We start from the raw sequence: 16,809 nt of genomic DNA, 5'->3' as shown, positions 1-16,809 counted from the left end.
CTCACGCCTACTGAGTGCGTACTCTGTGCCAGGCCCTGTTCTAAGACTTCCGTGTTTCATCTGCAGGGCAGCCCGTGACATGGGTGCCACTGTCATCCCTCTCGTTTTCTACGTGAGGAAACTGAGGTACAGAGGGGTTAGTGACTTGCCTGGGGTCTCTTAGCTAGTGAGTGGCGCACCCCTGGGTTTCGAATCTGGGACCTCCTCCCGATCGTGCCGGAGGGGCAAGTGGGGCCCAGCCAAGTGGGGCTGAACGAAGGGCTTTGGGGCCATAACTGGGGCTTACTCTGCCGTTACCTGTACTGTGACCTTGTCAGTTTAGCTTTGGGGCCTCAGTTTCCTCACCTGTAATGTGGGATGATACTTCCACCCCGAGGATGATAGTGAAGGTTAAATACTGTGGTCCTGCTGAATTGCTTGTGGGGCCCAGGCCAGCGTTGGAGGACATGTGTAAGTCAGCTTGGGGACAGAGACCCTGGGCCGGGCACAGGGTGTGCGATGAGGAAAACGCAGTTACTGCCCTTGGGAGCTCACAGTTGAGAGGTGAGACAGTTGCTTGGGCAGCCCTGGTCCCTGGAGCCCTGCCCTGGGCTGAGTGGGGCCATACTGTCATGGGAATGGGGTCCTGCATGCCTAACATCATGTCAGACCTCATGGGCACACGAACAAACCGAGAACGCTGTCCGGGCTTCAAGAATAATTCAGTTCTGATGGAATGGGGCAGATGTACATTTAGGAAAGGAAAGCATAGGAAAACCTAATTTAATACTAAATGGAATTCCAGAGCTCCACATCTTCTCAATGTTCATTTGTTTATTCATCCATGCATTCAATAAATATTTGAGTTTCTACCGTGCTACGTGCTGGGGATATAGCAACAAGCAAGAAAGAGACAGCCCCAGCTTTCATGGTGCTGTCAGCCTAGTCAGGGGGAGCCAGACAAAAACCAGATAAATAGAAGTCATGTTAGGTTGGTCAGTGTTAGAAAGAAAAAACAAAGCATGATAGAGAGATGGAGAGTGACAGAGGAGTGGGGGCTGCTTCAGAGAAACAGTCAAAGAAGGCCTGTCTCAGGATGTGACACTGAGCAGAGACCCTAATGAAGTAAAGGGGCCAGAATGTATAAATCTGGGAAAGAATATTGAAACCAAGGAAAAAGCACGTGCAAAGGCCCCGAGGCAGGTATGTTTTGTGTTTGGAATCCTCAGCAACGTAATAAGGCAGCCAGTGTAACTGGTGGTGAGGGAGTGGTAAAAGATGAAGGCGGGGAGGGGGGGGTGGCGGGGGCTCATCATGAAGGACCTTGAGGCCGTGGTGGGGACCTCTGTCGAGATGTGATGGAAGTTCTGGAGAGTGTGAAGAGGGAGGATTATACTAAGTGACTGGGTTTGGTGGAAGACAGACTACCAGGGGGCAAGAATGGGAACAGGAGACTGGCGAGGAGGTGGCTGCAAGCTGTCCAGGTGAGAGGCCATGTTCAGGAAGTGAGACTGGAGAGTTATGTCAGCATAGCCAGAGGCCGCTTCCTGGAGGATGTGGTCAGACATGAACTAAACCTCTGGGGATGTGGGGACTTTTGGTGGGAGGTGCAAAATGAAGTCTTCTCCAAGAGCGGCCAGCGGTGTGGGCAGATGCTGGGCGAGTGTGGGTGAGCATGAGGACTCTCTGGACATGGAGAGGAGAGTCCCCGGCTCCTGGGGACGAGTGACAGTGGAGTTTAGCCCATTCCTTCCCAGGGTGACTTGGCAGCTTCTGTCCTTCCCTGCCGTGCACCCAAACGACAGTGATATGCCCCCCACGCTTCTCCCATCTCCGTGTCCATGTTGGTATTTTACTCCCCACCTGCTCGCTTTATCCTCATGGCCACCCTGGAATGTGGTCGGGGTCGGGGCTCCGCTCTGCCGTTTTACTGGGAAGGAGTCGGTGTGGCCAAGGTCAAATGCTCCGTGCTGCTTCCTTTAACTTGGTGCTGTGGTGGAAAGATGGCAAGTGTTGTTGTCCCGTAGACCTAGGCCTGATTCTTAGCTTCGCCACTTCCTGGCTGGGCCCCCTTGGTCAACTTGCCTCACCTCTCTGAGACTTGGTTGCCTCATCTGTGAAACAGGGGTGGTAACAGGGCAGGTATGAGTCTGGGCCAAGGCCTCGTACAGAGCCGGCACACGGGGGCTCTGGCTCTTTGCTGTGAACGCAGCTCCTATCTGCAGGGGACCTAGGACCTCCCAGGTAGATCACTGATGCCCCTTTCCCTGCCCAGGTGCTGGCGGCCGAGGAGAACGTGGACTTCCGCATCCACGTGGAGAACCAGACGCGGGCTCGGGACGATGTGAGCCGTAAGCAGCTGCGGCTGTACCAGCTCTACAGCCGGACCAGCGGGAAGCACATCCAGGTCCTGGGCCGCAGGATCAGTGCCCGCGGCGAGGACGGGGACAAGTATGGTAGGTGCCGGCCCCGCCCCCCTAACTGGGCCCCTCTGAGACCTCAGGTTCAGATCCCAGCTCTGCCGCGTCCCGGCTGTGTATCTTGCACCTGGCACCGAGCCTTTCCGGCCTTCAGGTTCCTCATCTGTAAAATGGAGCTGCAGTAAGTGGTGTATCCCCCGAGAGCCTTTGTGGGGCACTAACTGAAGCTGTGAATCAAAAGTGCTTTTGCCGGCAAATGCCAGTGGTCGTGGGTAGCTGCTCCCCATGGCCTTGCTTCACCAGCCCCAGGTTCAGGTGCTCGGAGAGCGGGGAGTCTCTAGGGAATGTTATTTGGGTGCTGCCGGTGGTGCTGGAAATCGGCCTGGGGTGAGGGTGGGTGCTCCTGTGTGCAAATGGGTGTGTGTTCTGCGAGCTTGAGCTTGAACACCTGTGAGGAATGGGAGCGCTCGCTCTTAGCACCTTGGGCTATGGTCCCTTTGACCTGCCCTTGACCCCGGAACTGTCCAGCCCTCCTCTGAGATGTTTGGGAACCATCACTCACCTCATGTTGCCTCTGCAAGGGGGCTGGGAGGAATGAGACACCCTGACCCCCTTCCCTCCCCAGGCCCCCTGCCCACAAAGACCCTCAGGAGTAAGAGAAACAGGACTCCAATTTCCTAGAGCTTGGAGTGGATCTTGGGAGAGGCACTGAGCAAATACTGACCTTGCCCCATGGGTTCTTGCCTTCTTAGGCCAGGATTTGGGTGGGAGGTGTCCCGGGCCCCGGCCTTGGGCAGGGGAGCCGGGGCTGTGGGTGGCCAAGGCGTGGGGCTGGGACCGGGGTCCTGTGTATGCACTGTGGGACTGCCAGCCTAGGCTTTTCTGGGATGATGCCCCGCCTGCCCGCTGGCCCCTGCCCATTGCAGTCAAGACGTGACAACAAGACAAATAATTTCTTGGACCTTTTATCTTGGACACCATTTATTTTCCCTCCGCCCCAGGGCAGGACTGACCTCATGGTAGGGCCCAAGTGCGGCAGCTGCACCGTCACTGGGGGCTGGGGCCGGCCAGGCCGGGCAGGGCTGGGCCGGGCTGGGCTCCCCGTCTCCAGGCCAGCTGCCTCCCTTCTCCCTGTGCCATCACTCTTTACTGCCTCCGTTCCCCTCCCTCCCTCCCTCTTTCCCCTTCTTCCTTTCTCAGTCTTGCTGCTGCTGCTGCTGCTTTCAACCGGTCCCTCTCTCTGAGTCCTTCTCCTATCCTTCTGGGTACTCATCCCTTCCCCTCTTTGTTTCTGTCCACCTCTTCCCCCCACCTCCCCACCATCTCTGCCCTCCCTGCCTCCCTCCCTCAGACCACAGCTCTCCAGTCCCTCCGCCCCACCTCTCTCAGGTCCTCTGCTGGCTGCCTCTCAGGGGCCTCTGTCTCTCTGTGCCCCCCGCTGTGCTGGGCAGACCCAGGTGGTGCTTTTCCCTGGGATCTGCTGTCCTCTTGCTGCCAGGGAAGGGGCAGCTGGCCGGCCGGGCGGGAGGAGGGTGCCCTCCTGGGGAGTCCCCGGAGCTCTCACTGGCCCCTCCAGGCTCGAAGAGTAGAGGGGGGTCAGACTCTGGTCTGAGCCATCTGTCCACGCCCTGAGACAGGAGGTAGGAGCTCGGGAGGGAGAGGAGCCCAGAAATGGCCACCCCCTCACTCCAGAAGTTACTTGCCTCTCGCTTCCTCTGCCTCAGCCAGAGACTTAGGGGACCTCACCTGCTGTGTGACGTCAGGCAAGTCCTTCGCCTCCTCTGGGCCTCAGTTTCCCATCTGTACAATACAAGGGTTGGACCAGAGCAGTGCTTCTTAAACATGAACATGCCTGTGAATCACTCAGGGATCTTGTTAAATGCTGATACTGATTTGGTGGGTCCGGAGTGGGGCCTGAGCGCTGCATTTCTAACCTGCGCCCAGGTGGTGTGCAGGGACCGCACTTTGAGTATCCAGGAACTAGCCCGTTTTGGCTTCTCCAGCTCCACAAACCCCAGATTTAATCACTCTCTCTCAAGGAATATGTTTATCACTCCTCCACCCCCCTGACACCCAGGGCAGCGTGGGGCTCTGCTGACTGCGGAGGCTGCTTCATTTAAGTGTCGCATTAGAAACGCAGATGAGGCGAAGGGACCCCATCTGTGAGCCCTGGGAGAGGAAGTGAGACAATGGAGCCAATTGAGGCTTCCAATCTAGATAATCAATACAAATATTATTGGGAGGGTGATTTATGTGGCCAAGCCAGCCTGGAGGATGGGGCTGTGTTAGGGGCCTGCCCTGCCTGTGGGGGATGGGCAGCCAGTAGCCCCCAGCCAGGCCGGTGCGGGGGGGGCCTCCCCAGACAGTCCGAGAGCCTACTCCCTCCTTCTCGGGACTCTGTGCAGCTGAAAGAATGATGCAGCCCACGGCTTCCATCTATGTGCAATTATAATGCAGTCGGGGACTTGCGGCAAACACCAAGTATAAACAGAATCCCCATGAACACATGGAGTCTGGAACCCCGACAGACACTCATGGCCTCAGATTCAATGGCGTCCAGAGGTGTTAGACTCTGGGCGGGCCCAGGGCACAGGCCCACCTTAGTCTGGGTGCCCTGCCCAGGAGCTCTTGGCCTGCTGCCCCCATGAGCAGTCTTTGGTGAAATCTGCATGGAGGGGAGCACACCCCCACACCATGCTGCTCTGCAAGAGGGTCTCCCCATGACTCCCTAAAGCTTTCCCAGAGCACCTGAGGGCCCTGCGGGTGGGCCAGGCTCTGGCCAAGAATGGGAGCCAGGAAGTTGGAGGTTTAAGTCGTGGGACACCTGGCAGGCCGGTGGCTCAGGACCTGGTCACCCTGCCCACCTGGGGTTCTTACAGCAGCCCCTCTCCTTCCGGCTCTTGGTCCTGGCCCCCTCTGCCTTGTAGGCAGTCACCATGTTGAAGAAACAGCACCAGACCATGCAGGACACCTGGGTTTTGTTGCAGCCGTGCCACTGAGCAGCCCGCGGAGCTTGGGGCAAGCTTGTCTGGCTCCGGGCTCCACTCCTTCCTGTGCCAAGTGAGGGTGAGAAAGCCACACTCCACCTGCCTCTGGGATGGATGCACTTAAGCCCCAGGTGTGGAGGCATTAGATCCTCTTGGCCATGGGAAGCAGGGCTGACAGTGACAGAACTGGTGTTTTAGAAAGGGAGGGCTGGGACCAATTGAGTCTGTGCTCAGGGAGCAGGGAGGGACCCTGGCACCGGGGGTGGTGGCGTGGAGGTGACTCTGCTTTGATATGCACCCTATGATTGGATATTCCTGCCGGTTTTCATTTGAAAAAAAGGTTTTTCTACTTGAGGAAAAAAAAAATGGTAAGCACAAACCCAACATGTTGCAGAAGGCCAGGCTCCCAGGACTGACTGTGCTCGGAACAGCCCCTGGCAGGCCACTGGAGGGACTGTGTTAGCCAGGAAGGTGATCTTTGGAGGAGTCGAGCAGGTAGACTCTGGAGTTGGACAAGATTTGAGTCTAGCTCCCCCACTTGCGAGCTCGAGACCTAGGATCTGAGTTAGCCTTTCTGGTCCTGTTTGCTCTTCTGTGAAATGGGGTGATGGGAAAGAGAGCATATCTAATGCTCAAAGATTGTATGATTATTAAAGCAAAAATACAAGTAATAACTGCTTGAACTCGGTGCTGTTGTATGGGGGTGGGGGTGCCATCCTGGGCTCTGGTGGAGGTTCCCCTCTTAGGAACTGATTCCTGGGGCTTCCAGAAAGAACCTTGTCTGTCTCACTCATCAGTGGGGCCCTGGAAGGTCAGCTGCAGGCTTAAGAGGCTTCTTCAGCAAGATTCCAGGTAGCGGGACTGCCTGTTCGGGCTGCTGTCTGGCCAGAGGAGGAAGGGTCTTTGGACCTTCTTGTTGGGTGCGGTCTGCTCTTTTCTTAGTTTGAACTGGGGTCCCTCACTCACTCGGCACAGAATTACTGAGCCCTGGGGACCCAGTGGTAAGACGCACCTGGTCCCAGCCTTCAAGCTCCTCCCAGGCCAGAGACTGTGCTCCCTCTCAGGGGTTGACTCTGAGTAGGAAGACTCTAGTTCTCTAACCTCCAAGTGTGACCTTGGGTCCTCCTCATTCCCTCCCTGAGCCTGGGCTTCTTCACCATGAATGGGGGCTGGGTGCGGGGAGTGGAGTTAGCAGTCCGATGGCTTCCTCGAGAGCTCAGGCATGGATCAGTCTGTGACTCCAGCTGTGGTATTGCTGTGCGGGATCATGAGGAGTCAGCCTGTCCCGGCATAGGCCTGCTGAGCCGGGCCAGCTTCCCGCGTCCCTTGCTCAGCCTTGCCCCTCTGAGAACGTGAGCCCCTTGGAAATAGTGACCCTTCTGCATGTCCCCATGTCCAGTACAAGGCTTGGCAGAAAGCATGTCCCCACTTAAAGGTTGCTGGATGAACGTATAAAGTAATTGTGGGGCGACTCAAAGCATAATCGGGGACTGACTTGTGCGGCTCACATCGAAAGACATGTGGGGTGTCCCAGGGCTTTTGCTGAGCAGATGACAAGAGTCGGGGTGAGGTGGGGTCCTCTGGTCTGCATTTCCTTCGCTCTGGCATCTGCTGGAGGGCTGTGGTGGAGAAACCAGCAGCAGGGACCCCCTACTCTGAGTCTGACGCCCATAGCCCCTTCTCCACATAGCAGTCCGAGATGTGAGACTGTGTCACAGCATTGTCAAAGGCGCTTGTCTTAACTGAGATTAAAATCCCAGTTCTTGGGGCAGTGGGAAAGCCCGGAATGGCCTGGCTCCTGGCTACCACTCAAGCCTTGGCTGCACTGCCCCTTCCTTGCCCACACAGCTCCGGCCCCAGCCCCTCCCTGCCATCCCTGGACCATGCCAAGCATGTTCCTGGCTAAGGCCCTTTGCATTTGCTGTTCTCTTGACCTGACGAGGCTCTTCTCCCAGACACCCTCATGGCTTGCTCCCTGACTTCACTCAGGCTTCTGTTCAATTTTCTCCTTATCAGAGACTTCCCATCTCTGTCTCCTCCTGGGCATATTTTTGTTCCTAACACTTATTGCTACTAGATATTCTATTATGTATTTGGCTCTTTGCTCTCTGTCTCTCCTGTTACAATGCAAGCTCCTTGAGGTAGGAGGCTTTTGTCTATTTTGTCTGCTGCTGTATCGCCATGCACAGAGCCCACCACAAGCAGGTGCTCAGTAGACACTTGAGCCCAGTGAATGCGTGGACGAGCCATGTGTGCATCTGGGAGTGCTCCCCCTGGGGCAGGTGCCTGACACAGAGCTCAGGCACTCAGAACATACTTGGCAAATTAGTGCTCCCTGCCTCTCCTCTGCTGTCCTCTCTTCCTCCCTCCCATCCTTCCAGCCTGCCAGCTCTGTGTCGTGCGGTGGGGATACAGCGAGCCACAGACCTGGCTTCCCCTAGGGCTTTTGCAGCTGGGAAGGGGCATTAAAACCCCTGCCCTTTGAGCTCATGTCCCATAACTTCTGTCCCCAGTGAGAAGTGATCCCCCACACCTCGCTGACTCTGCAGCTGAAATGACCATATGAGAGCTATGGCTGGGATTAAATATAGCTCCTGATCAATCCTATTGATTTTTTTTCCCTGTTCCTTTCCAGCAAGCCCACGTGGCCTGCAAACCTCCTTGGGGGACTTTAGGAGAAGGGGACTTTGGGAGAAAGGCTGTGTGTGTGTGTGTGTGTGTGTGTGTGTGTGTGTGTGTGTGTGTAGACAGTGATGTGGAGACATCTCCAGAAAGCATCTTTCTCCCCACCCCTTCCTGTCGACCTGGTCCACCTTTAGAAGGGAGGAAGGGACGACTGATTTGCTATGACCTCCCAGTGCCTTTTGTGGCAAGGACATTTCCTCTCTGGAGGACACCTGGACAGTGGCCAGCATGCAGTCAGCACTGGAACCGTAGCGGTGAGCCAGCTGCTGGTCACCTCATGCAAGGTCCAGGTGGCTCCTGGCTCCCATACTGCTCTTGCAGGTCTTGGGGGGTTTTAGCCTGAGGCTGGGGAAAAAGAAATCCCCATTCTCCAGCTTTGTTCTCTCGGGTTTCCTCTCTTTGGTTCCTGTCTCCTGTGTCTCTCTTTGTACTGTGTTTCTCTCTGGTTTCTGGCTGCCTCTCTGTGTCTTTCCCTGCTGTTTCCTACCCTTCAAGCCAAAAGTCTTCCAAGTGAGGCCCTGGATCACATGTTGGGAGGCCCCGCTAGGGAATCACACTGGAATCAATCAATCAGTCAGTCAACGTCACTTCCCTTTTCTCCACCATGGCTGGTCTGCGTGACGTCTGTCGCATTCTGCCTACCTCTGAATCTCTCGTCTGCCTCAGACTACCTCTGGAGTGACTCTGCCAGTGTCATGGGTGTTTTTTTATAGAAAGGGCTCTGTGGGCATCTCTACCTATAGCCCTCTGCCTCAAGAAAGTGAGGTCAAAGCAAAGAGCTTCCCTGGCTTGGTTTACTCACTCACTGCCCCAGGAAAGGAACGGCTGCAGAGGAAGGGTAAAGCGAGGGGTGGACAGGGCGAGACCAAGACTTGTGAGTTAGCCTGCCTGGGTTGTACCTCCGTCGCTGTGTAACCTTGGCACTCAGTTTTCTCACCTGTAATATGGGGATGAGGATAACAGTTCTAACCTCGGGAGATTATTGTAAGGATATTGTAAGTGAGAGGATGCATAGAGGGGAGTTAGAACAGTGGCCACGACATCATAAGCTCCAAATAAATGTTCGTTACTGATACTTTCTAGAAGGGCGGAACTGAAAGCCGGTGACTCGGAGGTCACTAGGCCTGGCCCAGAGAGGAAGAGGGTTTTTCCCTTTGTCACACAGCAAGTCTCTGCGCCTGGGGACGGGTGGGTGGGAGCTCCGGGTTCTAGCGAGAGCAGGAGTAGCACTGGAGGACACCAGTGGGGAGCAGCGTGGCCAAGGGTGTTGACTGTGGCATCACACTGGCTCCCAACATCTGCCCCGCTTTGACCAGCTGTGTGCCTTTGGGCAAGTCCCTTCACCTCCCTTCACCTTGCTTTCTTTAACCCTTAAATAGTATTACTCATATCTACTTCACAAAGCCATTTATGCATTTACAAAAATTTTTTTTTTTTTTTAATTTTTTTTTCAACGTTTTTTATTTATTTTTGGGACAGAGAGAGACAGAGCATGAACGGGGGAGGGGCAGAGAGAGAGAGGGAGACACAGAATCGGAAACAGGCTCCAGGCTCCGAGCCATCAGCCCAGAGCCTGACGCGGGGCTCGAACTCACGGACCGCGAGATCGTGACCTGGCTGAAGTCGGACGCTTAACCGACTGCGCCACCCAGGCACCCCTACATTTACTAAAATTTACTCGTTGGTCATTTACTACAGGCCAAGTTTTGGCTAGGGGCTAGAAATCACAGTGGTGGATAAGACAGATAAGCCTTTGCTCTGGTGAATCTTACCTTCCGGTAAATAGAGACAGACAATCTAAAAAGGTAGCATCCAAGACAATTTGGAGAAGAGCTCTAAGGAAAATGGAGCAGGGGGTGGGTAGAGCTGGACTGGGGAGGGTGGTATGACATTGGACCTTGTGGCCAGGAAAGGCCTCTCTCAGGGGGTGACATTTGAGTGGCAACCTAAGAGAAGAGAAGCTGCTGTGGGAAGATCCAGGTAGAGGGAACAGCAAGTGCAAAGGCCCTGAGGTGGGAGTGTGCTTGGTATGTCAGAGAGGAATAGCAAGGAGGCTTGCTGACTGGAGGGCTGTGAGTGAGGTTGGGATGTAGGAATGGTCAGCAGGGGCCAGAGCATGTGTCCCATATAGGTCCCCATGAAGAGGCTGGATTTTCAGCGAGTTGGAGATCACTTAGGAGGCCTCTAGCAGGGACGAGAGAGAATTAATTTTATATTTTTAAAGGATCTCTCTGGCAGAGGGAGGAGGCTGTTGAGTTGTGCAGTCTGGAGGGGATGCCTGGAGAGGAGGTCTGATGAGTGGAGCCAGATAAAGTTCCAGACTCCTCCTGCCTGGCCTGGTACAGGCCTCAAGAATGGAACTGAGCCCAGAAGAAGTCTTTAGCTCCTGAGAGCTGCATGTTGGGGGCTTGGGTCACGAGAAGGGGGAGCGTGATGCTGAGGACGAGGTAGGCTCTAGAGCAAACCTGGCCTGGGTGGGTGGGGTCTCTCGCTCCATCTGTCTCTCTTTCTCTCTCTCTTTCTGAGAATTGCTGCCGCTATTACTCCCCACAGACTTTACATAATTCTGGCCCAGCTCCCTCCTCATTATGTCATGCACTGAGTGGAGTCTAGGTCACTGCAAGGCTTGCTGTGGTCGGGGAGAACAGACTGCTGGCTCCCTGGCATGGCATCTGGAGCAGACCTTCCCCAGGCTGGGGTGGGGGTAGCGAGGTTTGTGGGGGTGGAGGTGCAGCCCAGCTCCAGCCCTAGGCCTTTGGGACAGCTCAGGCAAAGGCCGGGGCTTCCTGTGCTGGGCTGTGGCTTACAAGCACTGGGGGTTGGGGGGCAGGGAACTACATCTCCCCAGAGTTAGGGGCCCTCCCCTGGAGCCCAGGCCCCATCAGAAAGTCAGGTAGACCTGCTAAGTTGCTCCTTTGAACCTCAGTTTCCTAAACTGTAAAATGGGGACAGAGACACCCCAGCTCGTGGTGATGTGTGACTTCAGTGGGCTCACGTGGGAGCAAGAACGGTAGGAAATGTTCTGAGGACAGAGGTCTAGGCACATGCGGGGAGAGGGGCAGACAGAGAGGTCTGGGGTTACCGTGGGGTTGCCTGGGCTGTGGTCCTGGGGCCTAATCCCCTTCCTACATGCTGCCTCCCATTTCTACCCCTCTTCAAGGCTCTGCCCCAATCCCGGAGAGAATCAGAATAGGCTTGACCCCACCCCACCCCCACCCCCCACCTTGCACAGGTAAGGAGACTGAGGCTCAGAGGGGGCTGTGACTTACTCAGGGTCACACAGCCCAGCATGGCGATGATCAGGCCCCATAAGTCCCAGCCCAAGGCATGTCCTGATGCACTCACTTCTCAGTGTGAGATGCCTGCTACCCTGGAGGATGCTGAAGAAGTTCAGGTCAGAGGGCATGCCTGGGGAGGCAAGTCTGGCTCTATTCTGCCCTTTTACACACATCTGATTTTTTCCCACTATGGTGCACGTGCATGCGTTTGTGTGTGTGTGTGTGTGTGTGTGTGTGTGTGTGTGTGTGTGTGTATGTGTTAGGGGAAAACGGTTTTGTTTTGCAGTTATTAAGAAATGTAAACAATAGTTACTTGCCTTACCTGGCTTCTGAGTACAAGGGACTAAGCCCTTTCTGCCTTCATGTTGTGGAATCCTCACAATAACTTTTGAAGATTAGGGTTGATCATACCCATTTTACAGATGAGGAAACTGAGGCCCAGGGTCATACAGTTGGCAAGTGGGGCCAGGGATTTATACCCAGCTCTGTCCATTCCAAAGCTCTCGCCTTTCCCTTAACATGTGCTGGCTTCTTTAGAAGCTCCTGGGATTGGAGACCCTCTTGAACCCCCACAACCTCCATCCTGTGTGGGGCAGATGCAAAAAGCAGGCCCCGGGCTGCTCTGATGTTTGACCCTGGGTTCCCAGGGAGAGTTATAGGGAGTTTGAATTAAAGGGGAGCAGGGAGGATGCAGGGCTCATAACCCCCTATCTCACTGTTGCTTAATGTTCTCCATTCAGTGTTTACTAGGGATGGGGGAAGGTGGAGAGAAGAATGTGCCTCCCGCTCCCTCCCTGTTTCTAGAATTACTGAATTCTTGTTAGATCTTTAAATTTTATGTAAATTCTTCTTATTTTCCTTGGAAAGGTGGGGTATCATATTTTAATTAGTAGTGGTGTCAAAGGAGGGCTAGATTAATTATTGGAAATCCTGAGTTCCAGATGGTTTTAATTTTCACAGCAGGGCACCAGGGTATATATTTTTAAATTTTTTTATTAAAATCATACCTAGTGTATTTTAGGGGCACTGAGGTACACTCTTTGTGGCTCCAAAGATGCCGTATTTAGGGCTATGATTTTTGTTATGGAGAAGTAAGTCCCTTGTCACTGAAATTAAAAGTTTGCGGGTGAGGGAGGGGCAGGTGCTGGGAAGCAAAGGCTCAGAGATGGGAGGGTGAGAATTGAGGGGGGGGGGTCATAGGCAAAGAAGGCAGCAGTGGGAGGAGATGCTGGGGAGGGAATCAGGCACAGGAATTCAAGTCCAGAGAGGAGAGAGAGCTCAGAGAGGGTACATGGCCTACCAAAGTCACACAGCACCTTACTGGTGAGAGAATATGAATTGACAGAGGGACAGAGAGGGGTCTGGACACAGCTTGCCTATTCAAGGGACAGTCACCCTTTGACCATTTGGTGTTCTTTCTCAGTCAGGGCTTGGGACATTAGCTCTGGACACCCCTCTCCTGAGGGAGGCTCTGTGGAGAATGGATGGTTTAGTGTGGGGTCTCCTACTCCAGATCAGGGGATAGATACTGGGTCCTGATTGGAACTTCTGGGCTCCTGGAAGTTAGCCACCTTTCAGCCTTGGTGGCCTTGACTAAAGAAAGTAGAATATCCTGAAGAGAGCCTTCATTTCCCAGGGGCCTTGAACCTCCCCTCCCTGGACCTTCTCCACTTCAAGTGGCAAAAGTGTGGAGTGGGGAGGGGACACTAGCAGGGGTTCTAGATGTTTGCCTTGGGGGAAGGGGCCTTTGACCTAAATTTTGGGGGATGTAGCTTGATGTCCCCCAAGGCAGTGTGCGTGAGTACCCGTGCAAACTCGCATGCGTTTGTCTGTGCCCTCGTTCCAGAGACTGCTACTTCTTTGAGGTTATTCATGTGGCTGTCTGTCCTGTTTTGGGGAACAGAGGTGAGGGGCTGGTGAGGGTGGGTGATGAGGGGAGAAGGGCACACTGGTGTTTAGCCGCAAGGGGCAGAACAACCCTCCAGCTGGAGCCATCTAGGTGCCGAGTGGCGTCGAGAGAGGCTGGGGGTAGAGAACAAATGATGGACAGTCTCATGTGTCCAAGGGGCAGGGCGCTCCAATGAGACCTGTTAGATGCCTCCCTCATGCCTGATGTTGGAGCAGTGAGGGTCCAGGGACAGGGTCAGGGATCTTTGCCCGTGGTGAAAAAAACGTGTCTTGTTCTCCTTCTGCCTTTCGAAGCCCAGCTCCTAGTGGAGACAGACACCTTCGGTAGTCAAGTCCGGATCAAGGGCAAGGAGACGGAATTCTACCTGTGTATGAACCGGAAAGGCAAGCTCGTGGGGAAGGTGAGTGATGGTCTGGGATTCCCTGGGTGTTATCTCCCTGGCATCCCTGGGTAGCTGGCATGGGGTGCTGGGGGCCCTGTCAGCCCCAAAGGGAAAACGGGAGTGGGGGGGGGATATGTGTGTGTATGAGATTCCAGCTGTACCCTCTTCCTTTAGCCCCTTCTCTGCCACCATATCATAGCCTACCAGGCAAAGGTACCCACGGCTATGACTTTGGGGAACACGTAGGGTCCTGGTCCCTCCTGCTGGGTGTAGACTTCGAGGGGTTTGGGGGCTCCCTGCCTACATGCACCTGCTGTCTAGGAACAGGGATGCAGCCGGCCTTCCCTTCCCTTCCCTTCCCTTCCCTTCCCTTCCCTTCCCTTCCCTTCCTATTCCTTTTCTCTTTTCTTTCCTCTTTCCCCAATTCCTGTAATAACACATAGTTTCGTTTCCCTGAAACCTCCAGCTCTTCCCCTCTTCCCCTTCTTCCCCTCCTCCACACCCTAGTGGCTGGGGAGAGTGTCACAGGCCAGAGTATTGTTGCTTATTATTTGTTAATAATAACAGGACCAAAAGCTTCTGTTAATTGAGCACCTACTTTCTGCCAGGCACTGTGCAAAAAATACTCCCAAATAATCCCACGAGGGCCGTACCACTACCATCCTCACTTCGCAGATGAGAAAGCCGAGGCTTGGCCCCCGCCCAGGCACTTGTCCCGGGTCCCACACTAGAGCTGGGCGGGGATTCAAAGCCCAGTTTGGAAGGCAGAGGTTCCAGCCGCACTGCCCACACCGACTGAAGCCGCTCGCTCACCGAGCACAGTAATAGTAATCGGCAGAGCGCGGCCCCGGGACGCCCGGGAGTGGTTTCAATTAGTGATTCACTTTCCGCGTCCCGGGGCGGCCGGCCGGCCGGCGAGGGGATCGGGGCAGGGGCGGGCCGGGCGCCGGGTCCCCTGGCCTGGCCGTGCGTTTCCTGTGGCGGCGCTGCCCGGCCCCGCGTCAGGCGCTTTGTTCTCCTGCCCGCCCGGGCCGCCTCCCAGGCCCAACCTGCCCGCGGCTGGACGCTCGGCTTCCTTTGCTCGCGGCTTCCAGGAGGGGCGCGCGGCAGCCCGCCGTGTCCGGTGCCCGCGCCCCCGCTCCCCCCCCCCCCCCCCCATCCCGTCTGCGCGCTTCCCGGCAGCTTGACCCCAGGAGGGCCGTGCTGGGGTCAAAAGAGCAGCCCCGCTCCCCGCCGCCGGCCGCCCACCGCCCGCCTGCCCGCCCGCCGGCTGGCCGCTGAGTCACCGCTTCCACAGGAGCCGGCTCCGATTTCCTGCCCCCTCGCCCTCTCTCCCGTCATTAATATTGGGGACGGTTCAGCTGGCGCTGGCTCTGCCGGCTCGGCGCAGCCCAGGGAGGGCCCCCTCCTTCCCGCCCCCCGCCTCGCGGCATTTCCCCCATCCCCGTGCAGGCGTCTGTCTTCTGGGCTGGCCCCGAGGATGCCCCCAAATCCACCTGCCCCAGGATCGCCCTGGGCAGGCCCCCTGTTGGCCTCTGCCTAGCTCAGCTCCCCTTACTGCCTCTCCCCCCCCCCCCCCCCCCCGGGGCAAAAAGCCACAGGCTCTTGGGGTGCTGTTCCATCACAGCCTCCTAGGCAGTCAGGGGCCAAGGTCCTGGGGTTACCCCTCCGAACTTCACTGCTGCCACTGCCTCTGTTCTGACCTCATACTTTGCCCCAGCTGCCCCAGGGCTGCCAGCCTCAGGCTTTTGCCTTTGCCCACTAACCACCGTCAGCTTTCTAAAGCGCACCCCCTGTCCTCCACCCCAACTCCTGTCAAAACCCATCCCTGGGTCCGCACCATCTACCATCTACCAGAGAAAGGCCACACTCTCTGGGGAGACACACAAGGCCCTGAGAGTGGGGGGGGGGGGGTCTCCCTGGCCTCACAGCCCTGCCACCTATCCTCACATTCTTAAGCCACAGACACATAACACTGTGAACTGCCACCCCCCTGGACCGGACCTTCCGGCTGTGTACAAGCCGTTCCCTCTGCCCAGGTTGCCCTTCCCTCTGTCTATCTGCCCCGAGTCCTGCTCAGCCTTCCACAGCTTCTTGCTTCCCTGGCCCCTCGTACAGCACACCCACCCTGGAGCCCACAGTCCCTCACACAGTCCTCTGTCACCTATTGCTAACCTGAGTTGTCACGTTTGTGTGCCTACGCCTCCCAGTTAGATTGAGAGCTCACCAAGGGCTGATTCTGGGTCCAGCCATCCATGCTGTGTGTACCTGGCCTCTCAGAAGCACCCACCAAAGAAGTAGAAAAATAGTTCATGCTTTCTGAGGTTGGTCTTAACCTACCGCCAGAATTATTCACGTCAGGCCGGGGAGTCAAGTGCCCTAACTGCTGAGCCTCAGTGTTCTCCTCTGTAAAATGGCAGTGATCATGCTGGCATTTACTGGCACTTGTTAAATATTCCTTCCCTTTCCCTTTGAAGCCAGGCCATGACGTTACTCCCTCGCCTGTGGGAAGGAGGACCTTTGTGGCCTCAGCTTAGGCTCTGGCTCCTTTGGAGTGGCCTAACAGGATAGCTTTCTTGGGTGGTCTTGGCCGTGGGTGCCAACCTTGCACCCTTGTCTTTGGCCCTGGTAGGGCACGTGCGTTGAGTCCCCAACAGAGACCATTCAGATGTTCTGGGCCCTGGCTGTAGCTTCTCTGTTGTAACAATCACACACCAAGGCTCTGTGCTGAGCCCCTGCGTGCTCAGGCAGCCCCTTTTCTTCTTGTCACCTTTCTGGACCCCACAACCATCCCACTCCTGGGAAGGAGTACACCCTTTCATTCCATAAACAGTTGCTAAGTATGAAGCACTGTGTGCCAGGCATTCCCCCACCTCCCCGTCTCTGACTGTTCAACCCAATCCCCTGTGTGATCCCTGGTGAACCCTCTTTGGGCTGAGGCAACATACGGCCCCAGACCTTTCAGGGCAGAGGGGTACCCTGCCCACCACCCCATCTTTGTGAGGACTGTTTCATTTGTAGATGACTGAAACCCAACTCAAAAGGCCTTAAGCAAAAAAGGAATTCTTTTGGCTGACAAAACTTAAAATGTCCAGGGGGTAGTTGTAGCTTCAAGTTAGACTGGATCTAGGGGCCAAATGATGTCGTCAGGATTCGGTCTTCAGATCAA

General features: G+C 55.7%; 1 protein-coding gene across 1 annotated transcript in view; it reads left to right on the top strand.

Annotated features, from left to right (window-relative positions):
* The window catches only part of FGF18 (fibroblast growth factor 18), a 32,349-nt gene that overhangs the window by 11,298 nt on the left and 4,242 nt on the right, over positions 1-16,809 (top strand). The window contains exons 3-4 of the mRNA XM_042907291.1: positions 2,255-2,435; positions 13,552-13,658. Of these exons, the coding sequence (XP_042763225.1) occupies positions 2,255-2,435; positions 13,552-13,658 (288 nt within the window). The remainder of the gene's footprint in view (positions 1-2,254; positions 2,436-13,551; positions 13,659-16,809) is intronic.

The sequence above is a fragment of the Panthera leo genome, chromosome A1 (genome assembly GCF_018350215.1).
Source record: "Panthera leo isolate Ple1 chromosome A1, P.leo_Ple1_pat1.1, whole genome shotgun sequence".
Taxonomy (NCBI): domain Eukaryota; kingdom Metazoa; phylum Chordata; class Mammalia; order Carnivora; family Felidae; genus Panthera; species Panthera leo.
Note: the sequence above shows the minus strand (reverse complement) of the source record. Positions and strands in the feature narration are given on the sequence as shown.